The sequence below is a fragment of the Echinops telfairi genome, unplaced genomic scaffold, assembly GCF_000313985.2.
Source record: "Echinops telfairi isolate 266 unplaced genomic scaffold, ASM31398v2 ScPeMD7_3533;HRSCAF=4204_0, whole genome shotgun sequence".
NCBI lineage: Eukaryota > Metazoa > Chordata > Mammalia > Afrosoricida > Tenrecidae > Echinops > Echinops telfairi.
The window spans coordinates 47,760,295-47,771,519 of record NW_022107431.1 but is presented as its reverse complement, the minus strand read 5'-3'; the positions used below and the strand labels follow the sequence as shown (position 1 = coordinate 47,771,519).

Sequence of the window (11,225 nt, the reverse complement as noted above, 5' to 3'; positions counted from 1 at the left end):
TTTCAGAAACGATGTACAAATGCGCTTTACACAATTGATGTGTGTATGGATTGGGATAACAGTTGTATGAGCCCCTAATAAAATGTTAAAAAAAAATTGAATTACACAGGAAATAGCCAAAAATATCATAAAAGGTGGAAATACACAGGCATTGTACCAAAAGAATTGGTTGACATTAAACAATGTCAAGAGATAGGACATGATCCGGTACTGACAGTGTTGAAAGAAAAAGCCCATGCTACCCTGAAAGCACTGGTGATACGCACGGCTCTGGAAGGTGGGATATAAATTGGAGCATTTCCATGAACTGATACTGTTATGTGAATGCTCACTAGTCTATGCCACCTGTATGACAGCTTGTGGCCAATCAACTGCAGAGAGCCATGTTTGTGCCCATTCAAAGAAAGGTGAACCAATAGAATATGCGGGGAGTCGAACGTGAAAGTAAACATTTGCTGAAGATGATTTTACCATGTTCTGACTTCTCCTGTTATGTTGTTATTGTGTGCCATCACATCGCTTCTGGCTCATAGTGACCCTCGGTACAACAAAACGAAGCACCACCCACTCGTGTGCCTCCTCACGCTTGTTCTTATGTTTGAGTCCGTTATTGATGAGATGGATGCATCTCATCAAGGGTCTTTCTCTTCTTCGCTGCCCCTCCGCTTTACCAAGCCTGACGTCCTTCTCCAGGCACGCATCTCTCCTGACTGCACGTCCACAGCATTCAAGATGAAGTCTCCCATCTTTAGCACTAAGGAGCATCGGCTGTACTTCATCAAAGACAGAGCTCTTTGTTCTTTTTGAAGTTCATGGTACTTTCAATATTCTTCACCCACATCATAGTTCAAATGCTTCTGTTTTTCTGCAGACTTCCTCATTCCATGTCCAACTTTCACATGCATATGGGGCATTGGAAAATTCTATGGCTTGGATCAGTCCCACCTTAGTCCTCAAAGAAAAATCCTTGCTTGTCAACACTTGTGAAGTAGGGTTACTGAATGCAATGTGTCATTTGATTTCTTTTTCCCCCCAATCATTTTATTGGGGGTGCTTAGAGTTCTTTCATACATCAACTGTATCAAGCATATTTGCACATATGTTGCCATCACCATTTTCTAAACATTTACTTTCTATATGAGTCCCTGGTATTAGCTCCTCTTTTTTCTATCTTTCCACCCCTCCCACCCTCGTGATCCCTTGATAAATTATAAATTGTTATTGTTTTCATACCTTACACTTACCACTGTCTCCCTTCACCCACATTTCTGTTGTTCACCACCTCTGGGGTGTCGATCATTGCAATCAGTTCCCCCTTCCTCCTCTCTTCTCCCCACCTTCCTCCTACCCTTCTGGTATGGCTACTCTCATTTCTGTTCCTGAGGGGATTACCTGACCTGGCTTTCCTGTGGACTGAGCTGTTATCTGTATCAGTGTACATGCTCCAGTCTATCTAGAACTGAAAGGCAGGACTGGGGTCATGATAGTTGGGGGTGAGAAAGCCTCAAAGAACCAGAGGAATATTGTGTGCTTCGTGGATATTCATCCCTCTGGTTGACGCATCCCTCCCTTGTGATCCTTTTGTAAAGGATGTCCTTTATAGGAGTTTTGGGTCTCTGCTCCAAAGCCCTACATTCTATATAGGGGTTTTGGGTCTCTGCTCCACAGCCCTACATTCTCAAAAATATGTTTTTGTTGTGTTGGATCTTCTGGTTCCTGTTACCTGATTCCATTGACACCTCATGATCACACAGGCTGGGGTGCTTTTTCCATGTGGACTGTTGCTGCTAGATGGTTGCTTGTTTAGCTTCAAGTCTTTAAGAGCCCAGATGCTATATCTTTTGATAAGTGGGAACCATCGGTTTTCTTCACCACATTTGCTTATGCATGCATTTTGTCTTCAGCAATTGTGTCAGGAGGGTGATAATCACAGAATGCCAGGTTGTTAGAACAAAGTGTTCATCTGTTGAGGGGGAGTTTAAGCAGAGGCTCAAAGTCCATCCACTTCCTCAATGTATTTCCATCTAAATATATGTACATAGGCCAATACCACTATTTTAATTAATATATTTACATAAGTGCACACATAAGTGTTTATACCTCTATCCATAGCTTTGCTACCTAGATCTTTCCTCTGTTTCCTTTTACCTTCCTCCTGCCCCACTATTATGCTCACCCTTCTTCTCCCCTTTAGTAATTTCTGAGTTAGATTGCAGTTGCTGCAATACAACCAGGATGCCTAACTTTTAAAGGAAGCAACATACAACTTTCCACATTCATTTAACCATTCTCCAGTTTTACAAGAAGCATCTGACAGTTCCAGTCTCTCCACACCCTTGTCAGGATGTGTTGTTCTTTTGTCTTTTTGGACTTTTCTATTTTTAGTGAGGTGAGAGAGTATCACAAAGTTTTTCAGTTCCTTATTTTAAAAACTCAGTGCACATAGAGTCTGTATATTTTAAAAGCTGCAAATATGACTGTTTAAATTGAATCTTAAGCAACATTTAATTCTTCTACTCACCAAATAAATCAACTAACTCCCTAAACAATAGAAGGAATAAGGGGTTAAATTTATCACTTTAACTAGAATATCCTGAGTTAAAGAAAAAAAAGAATCAAAGTTCTTGAATGGTTTTTTTTTAAGTTGCCATTTGCCTGATATATGTTCTGCTACGCTTTTATTCTTAGTTTATTTTGTCTGTGATTTTAAGATGTGTCACTTGCAGGCAAACAGATTAATGGGTTATGTTTTCTGAGTCAGTCTGTTAACCTTTGTCTATTAATGAGCAAGTTCATGTGATGGACATTCAGAGTTATTACTACCATCTGTGGATTCATTGCTGTTATCTCATACCTTTGTGTAGGGTGTTTTCCTATATCCCTTAATATCAGTGTGCTGTGTTTATGTGGGGGGCTTTATTCATGCCTTCTTTTCCCTGTGAGGCAATATTATATTGGTAATTGTCTGTGTTAGTTCAGGTTTGACTAGAGAAAAAAATTACGGACACTGAAATGTGTATAAGAAGGAGATTTATATAAAAAAGCAATTGTATATTGAGAAACATACCAGCCCAGTACAGATCAATTCCATAAGTCCAATATTAGCCCATATGTCCACTGCTAGTTCATACATTTCTCTTTAGACTTAGACAGCCATGCAATAATGCCAAATGCTTGAAGATCACAGGCCAGTGGATGGAAAATCTTGTAGATCCAGTGCCATTAGAAGGATCTCAGCATGGGTGTGTGCCTCCATGTGGCTCCTCCAGCATCAGGACTCTAGCTCCATCAATGTGTCTCCATGTGCCTTTTCAACAGGAATGTCTCACAGGGAGCGTATCTGTGTCCTGCCTCCAGCGAGTTATTTATCTCTGTAGTGCTTCCAAATGAGGTCATCAAGCTGTGACTTGATTGACAGGCTAAAGTCCACTCCTTCACTGAACAGTCTAAATTTGACACCAGATTACATAACTATCACAATGTTTTTGGCATGTTGACTTCTGGATTGAGTTGTACTATATGGTGGTCTCCTTAATGTTGTACTATATGGTGGTCTCCTTATTGTTCTTATTGTTATGTTAGACTTTTGACCACAGTGAGTTAGCAAGGGTTTTCTGCAAGGATGGGTCTCTTATGGCATATTGTTTGGGTTTTTCTTTGCCTGGGAAGACTCTTACCTCACCGTCTGTCTTAATAGATAATTTGGAAGGGTAGAGGATTCTCAGGTTGGCGTTTTTTTTTTTTCCTTTCAGATTTTGGAAGATGTTATTCCACTCTCTTCCTCTTCATGGTATCTGCTTATAGGTCTGAGCATATTCTTCTAGCCACCATTGTATGTGACTGCCTTTTTTTCTCTTGCTGCTCTTTAATTTTTCTTTTTCCTTAAAGTTGTATAATTTAACTATTATATGCATTTGTGAGTTCTTCCTGGGGTTTAGTCTAATTGGTGTCCTCTCTGCTACCTGTATAAATGTCTGACTCACATCTATTAAGGGGGGGAAATTTCCTTCCAGAAATTCCCTCTCTAATTTAGCTGTTGACATCTTCCTTGTGTCTTGTTCTAGAAAACCAATTATAGAAATATTGCTTCTCTTCATAGCATCTGTCATTGGTCTCAAGTTTTCTTCGTCTTTTTTATTATCTGTTTGTTGAAACCTGATTGTCCTAGATATGGCTGGTAGAATTCTCACCCTCTTTAAGTCAGTTGGTGAGGTCCATTATCTGTGTTTTGCTTCTGTTCCTTCATGCATTACTTTTTGTATTTACCTTTGGTGTGTGGGTTTCAGCCTGTCTATCAAGGACCTAAGCTTGTCTACCAAGTCTTCATCTCCTTGATCATTGCATCCTTGTACTGTGCTGCTCCCCTCATATCCTGTATTACTCCAGTCAGCATTCAGAAGATTTCTTTTGTTGAAGATCAACGTCTGTTTCTTCAATGCGTGTTGTTAGGTTTATGATGCCTTCTGCTGTTGTGTTTTGTTTTTTCTTATTTTCTTGTTGAAAGTGTTGAAGTATGTTTAGGTCTGCATGTCATTTTGGAAGAACTGGGTGCCATGTTCTTATGAGACTGAGGGGCCCTGAGTTCTTTCTTTGTGTGACTGGTAAGAATGGTTTCAGGGACTACCTGTGGCCTACCATGGTAGTAGGTTGGAATGCTATGTAGGTGAGGTGCTATTCTAACTCAGTGGCTGGAGGCAATCGGGGCCTCAAAGGGTAGGCTGAGGCCATTGTATGTAGGTATGCTACTGAGCCAGCTTGGGGCAAGCCTGCAGTGTGGGCACAGGCCTGCTCTGGACTGCCTGACCACCATTTGCAGTCTTTTAAAGACTCTCTGTGGAGTCTAAAACTGGTAGAGTTAGTTTTTGACTTGGGATGTGGCTTTCAGCCCCTGAATTTTCCTGTTTTATAGTGTTCAAAATCACAGGCTATGCTCTGGAGATTAGAATTCTGCCTGCATTTTTATGTTAATATTAATATTATGCTAATAGGCCAGGGTCAGATTCTGGCAGCTTATATTCAAATTGATAGAAAGGAACATAGCCTAGAACTGTGTTTTTAAAAATAATATATATTTTTCTTTTAATAATGAGTTTTTTCAGTGCCCTAGTATTGGGGCTGTGCTGTGTTATCCCCCAGGGAAGGGGGCTAGATTAGTCGAGTGGGTTTGGCACCGAATAAATCTGAATCTCTCTTCCCCCACCCCTGACTGCACTCCTGTATCAGTCCCAGCTCTCTCCTGCACAACACTATCATAGGTTAATATCCCAGGAGCTCTTCCTTTGCTGAAAATGAGTGAATAATCATCTATTGTTATCCACACTGGCAGGCGCAGACCTGGGGAGTGGGGGAAAGGGGGTGGCTAGTGTAAAGAGGAAAGGGATAACTCACTTTTTCTTGGCTGGGGAGGGAAGATGCAAAGCCCAAGAATGCAGAAGTGAGGCAGATATCAATGAGGGGAACTCTGATCTGAGATCTTGTGTTTGGTTCTCAGAGATTCTCCATAAGCTTGGGATTATGACCAACTTTGGACAGTAGCCAGAGGAAATTATTCCATGCTGCAACTCTTGTTTCTTTGGTGCTAGGAGTGGCAGACCTGTCCCACTGGATCTAGTGAGGGATTAGCAGAGCACCAGGGCACACATGGTAAACAGAGAACATTTCAGCAAGATCTCCTCTTTCTCTGTGGGTGAAAATCTAAGTGAGAAATCTATATCAACCCCCAGTACACTGAATCTATTTTTAGTACCCAGCCTCCCAATATTGGCCTCCTTCCCTCTTAGCCTTCTGGTCCAACAACATGAGCAGCAGGTGTGTGATTCTACCTGGCATCAATGTTCTTTTCAACTTCCTAGCAGATAAGGGGCACCAAGAATCCCCCTTTAAGATCCAGCTTTTCTCCCCTTTATTATCTATCTGGGAGTCTGACTCACAAAAAACTCCAGAGAGATTTCAGTAGACAGAAAGTAGGTTCAAGCTCAACTCCCTCTACAAAAACTGAAATACTCTCCTTTCTAAGCCTCACAGGCTATTTCAGGCTGTGGATTCACAATTTGTGTGTGTTAGCCTCTCTATGCAGCAGAGAAGGGACAACTGCTCATTTGATTTCTTGACTGCTGTTTCCATGATCATTGATAGTGATCTAAGTAAGATGAAAAATCCTGGATTACTTCAATCTTTTCACAATTTATCATGATATTACCTCCTGGTCCCATTGTGAGGATTTTTCCTTGCATTAATTTGTAATTCATACTGAACACTGCACTTTCTTTATTACCATTTCACATTGTATTATATTAAGCTCACTGTTACACTTTGATTATGTTCTTTATTAACATCCCCGTGAAACTTTGTGTTTTTTACAAATACAGATATTATTTTATTGTTCTCTTCAGCTTTCCAAATCTCTACTAGAGTTTGTGATGCATCAAATTCCAAAAGTGTTGGCTCATTGAACAAGTGAAAATGAGCACTCACTCCTACATTAAAATAAGACGAAGCACTGAATAAACTGAAAACCAAAACACTCATTTTGAAAGGAGGAATAATAGAGTAATATATTATTGTCGAATTTAGACTTAAAAGACCAAGCACCACTACTTTTAAAAATGCTATTTCAAAATGTTATTTAAAAATTAGATCTTTAACTCATGCATAAACTGACTAGCTTTCATACCAACCATTTCTTTTAGGATCTGAGAAGTTGTGTGCTTAAAATCTGCAGTTTTCTTGAGAAAGAACTGAGTGACGAGACTGTGGATGATGTTGTGAGAAAAGCCACTTTTCAAAACATGAAATCTGATCCACAAGCAAATTATAATAAAATTATAAAAGAAGAAGTTGGGGTGAGAACAGATGATGTTTGTTTCCTACGCAAAGGTAATGCTCAGGGCTTAAAGCATCAAAATGTAAAATGTTCCCTTAACTCCTTGTCCCACAGGGGGATTAAGAGGTATTTCCAATATGCCTCTCTAATTGATGCTGGTTTCTTAAAGCCATCTAAATTTACAACTAAAAATAGTTCTGAAGAGTGTTTCAGAAACCGTAACACTGTTTTAGTGCAAAGCTCAACACTTCAGTCTATCTAATCAACACTTCTTCTAGATCTGGGATTGGTTACCCTTTGAAAAGAAGAGTCAATCCTGTCCCTGACAAAAATTTAAAATTTATTCACCAGCCATATATACATTTTTATGAATAGAGAAAATTTTAAATAATATGAATTAAACCATAATATTTTTATTTTCATTTTCAATTTTTCTTTAGAATCACATGCACATACCAAAAAAGCCATATATGGCTCCAGTGAGAGCCACAGTTTGCCAACCCTGATTCTAGGCTAGATGTTGACATTTTGAATTTGGCTAGCAATGTTTGGGTAAAGGTAATGGATATACCTGATCAAGTTTGTGTGTGTGTGTGTGTGTGTGTGTGTGTAACCACCAGCTACTCCAAGGGAAAAAGGGCTTTCTACTCTCATTAAGAATTATGACTTAGAATTTTGAAAAGACAAGAAGCAATTCTCTCTATCCTACAAGGTCACTATGAGTCAACATTAAAGTTGATGGCAGTGAATTTGCTTTTAACATATAGAGTATAAGTTATAATATGATGGAGCATATAAAATATATAAGCTCCAACTGTTTGCCTATACTTCCCAGAACATACTACAAGGTAAATTTATTTTCTCATCTCTATATGTGATTGGTAGATTACTGTTATTTCTTTCCTTTTCCTAAATAATTACTTCTTATTTTTATCATTACAAGTAGAATGATATCTCCCTATCCAATCTGCTATGAACTCAATTATTCAACAAAAAGCAATAAATTGTAGGTATGCATCTATAGGTATCAGAAAATTCTCTTAACCACTGCTTCTTAAGTTTAAAGATTTGATTGTGACCATTCTCATGAGGGAGCTCTAGTTACATAAAGGTTTATGCTTTGGCCTCCCCATGGGAGAAAGTTGAGCTCTGCTAGTGTGAAGATCTACAGCCTTGGCCACCCAATGATGCAGTTCTCCTCTGGTTTGGGGGTTGCTATGAGTCAGAATCAAAGAGGAAAAATAGTAGTTGGAATACATGGCCAGGTGATAGAAACAAAGCTGGAGATGGCGTGATCATATTTTGCAAGACCAATAACTTCATCACAAATAATTTTTTTCTACAATACAAAATGTGACTATATTTGTGGACTTCTCCAGAAGCAATACACAGAAATCAAATTGAATACATCTGTGGTAAGAGATGATGGAGAAGCTCAATATCAGCAGCTGGTCAGGAGAGATCAGTCTTTGGAAAAGGATACCATGGTTGGTAAAGTAGAGGGGCAGTGGAAAAGAGGAGGTCCCTCACGAGATGAATTTTAACAGTAGCTTTGAAATGGGCTCAGTATAGGAACACGGGTGAGGATGACTCAGGACTGGGCAGTGTTTCACTCTAGTGGGCATAGGTTCTCTGTGGGTCAGAATCAACTCCATGGCACCGAACAACAACAACAAGAGGCCAAGGGCCACCTGTGAAGCAGACCATCAATTGATTATATATAAGTGTTGGAGTATAAGTCACCAACAATAGAATATTTTCTCAGGAGGGAATTTATGATTAGGGAAAATAAGGCAGACAGACAGACAGCAGGGCATAGGGGCTCCTTGTTCCAATTTCAGGACCAAGAGAGTAAGTGTATTTTCCAATAGGTATATATGATGGGTCTTAAAATCTTTCAATAGGCATAATTTTCATACAGAAATTCTATTACATAGTTAATGGTTAATATCATAAGCAGGTCACATAATAAACAGAAAATGAAGTGAGTCATCATCTTGACCCAGTGCCAGTTGAGCTCTAATGCCCCAGAGCATTCCCCAGGGGGGCAATCTATGATCCATATACACGAGATATCAGAAGAGGGTCTGCTGTATTTTGCTGTGGGTTGGGCCATAGAACTTGATTGCTCTTATCTACAGATAACCTTCAGGCATAGTGCACAGCCAGACAAAGCTATTATTCATATTTTATGGTGGCTCCTTTTCAATTACGCCTTACTGGAGAGATATTGCAGGGTGCTAATTTTTGGCATGGAAAGTGTATATTTGAAAGCATCTCTATCTCACAGCAATGAAGATCTTCCTCAAAATAGGGCTAGTTTTCTATGTTCATGGTTATGAGCATGGAAATAAGATTAAATACACTCATCCAAGTTCTCAGTTTACCACATGTAAGTTCAAGTCAAAGTTGATGATAATTAAAACAAGTCCACAAGAGCCAACATACAACTTTGAGTATATCCCACCGGAATTTTGAAACCACCTCAAGAACAATTTATGCATTGAAAAGTAATGACAGAAGACTTGGTGAGCTGTGAAATGACATCAAGAACATCATCCATAAAGAATGCAAAAGGTCATTTAAAAAGTGAAAGAACGAAAAGATTGGAGTGGATGTCAGAAGAGACTGAAATGGCTCCTAACCATAAAGCAGCTAAGGCAAATGCTTTGGGTTTCTCAGCGTACTCCTCAACAGTCAACTAAATCAGATACGTTGCAACTTGCATTTCCACAAGAGTTTTCTATTTACTAAATGTCAATGAGACTATGCTCAAAGTTAAATGTGGTCATTGAAGGAGCTATGTTACAAGTCGTAATTTCTTAAAATTGGTTTAAAATTTTCTTCAAATTTTTATACAGCTTCAGCACAGACAACTTTGAGTACCCTCTATGACCTTGACTTCATTACTTGAAAATTTTGAACTTCAATTTTGGGGGGTCAATAGTAAGGATGAAGAAATATCTTCACTATACAGTTCTTTGTCAAACTTTATAATATAATCATCCATATAGTATACTGCTTGCCATATAATAAATGTAGTCTTTAATACATTTTAAGATTTGTTTCTCCTTTTCAAGAACTATTATGATTCAATGTTAGCAGTTGGAAAGTTAACAGAAAGAGAAATAGACTATATATTCACTAAGTTGGCAGCATTATTATGTTAATTTCATGTATAAAGAGAGCTGAGGGGTTAAGCCTTGTGGTAACCTACTGGAAATATTTAGCTTGACTTAGAGGAGAGATTAAGTGGGGAGAGAACCTTCACCTTCATCATGTCCTTGTCTCCTCTGGCTACTGTTCGTGTGCTTACCTCACTAGGTACAGTTGGAGACTGGAAACATCACCTGACCGTGGAACAGAGTGAGATGTTTGACAGGATCTTCCAAAGGAAGATGAAAGATATTCCTCTGAAGTTCACCTGGGATGTAAAGGAGGAATAGAATTTTAATCAGAGTCCAAAACAATCATATAAAAACTAGTAATTGTAAAACATGCTTTCATATTCATATTGATATGCTCCTTTCATGTGATTGTTAATGATAAAATCTCAGTTCTTTATTGACACTATTAGTGAAAAATACAAGTACATTTAAATAATGAGCATACGTTTGATGAGCTCTGTGAATTGCAAAATATTAAAGAGACTCAATAAGTAAAATTGTAATAGTAATAGGAAAAATTGAAAGCTTGATGCATGAATTGTGAATGTTTTTAGAAAATTTTCTGTACTGTGGATTTTTTAATTCTCTACATTTAAACTTAGAATCAGTTAAACATTGAGGGTTATTTTATTTTATTGTTAAACTTTAATTATTTTACTTCAAAAACTTATATGACTGTGTAAGTGTTATTGTAGAAGGAGTAAATAACTCAAATAAAAATATATGCATCTTTATAATAATTTACTATATCATGATGCTTGTGTTAAAGATCAGTGGATAAAGGTACACTAAATTATTTAAATGTTTAATTATCTGACTTTTGGGAATAAAATGTATGATTAATAAAAGAAAACAGACAAATTCACCACAAAAATGTCAACATGTTTTTTCTTGTTAGGTGTTGGTTGCAGCTCATAGCGGCCCGATGCGCAGCAAAGGAAAGCTCCCAGGTCCCGTGCCGCTCTCGCGATGGTTCTTTTTCTGTGGTTTTTCCCAAGCCATCATATTGGGAGTTAAGACAGATATCACATACTTCAATAGTTCCATCACCTCTAGCAGTATTGTACAGTCGTTGCCACAATCAGTTTCAAAACATCCTTTTTCTTCTTGAACTCTGTGACATAAGATTCATTATATCAGCCCCCAGTTGACCGCCCTAGCAACCTTTATTCTACTTGCTATCTCTACAGGTTCATCAATTCTGAGTTTCATATACTGAAAAACAGAACAAAACA

The 11,225-nt window shown here is 38.4% G+C and overlaps 1 protein-coding gene across 1 annotated transcript in view; it reads left to right on the top strand.

Moving 5' to 3' along the window:
* LOC123522171 (amine sulfotransferase-like) overlaps positions 1 to 10,513 on the top strand; it is a 13,140-nt gene extending 2,627 nt beyond the window's left edge. Inside the window, exons 2-3 of the mRNA XM_045294287.1 lie at positions 6,690 to 6,876; positions 10,148 to 10,513. Of these exons, the coding sequence (XP_045150222.1) occupies positions 6,690 to 6,876; positions 10,148 to 10,269 (309 nt within the window). The 3' untranslated portion in view covers positions 10,270 to 10,513. The remainder of the gene's footprint in view (positions 1 to 6,689; positions 6,877 to 10,147) is intronic.
* Positions 10,514 to 11,225: the final 712 nt, after the last annotated feature.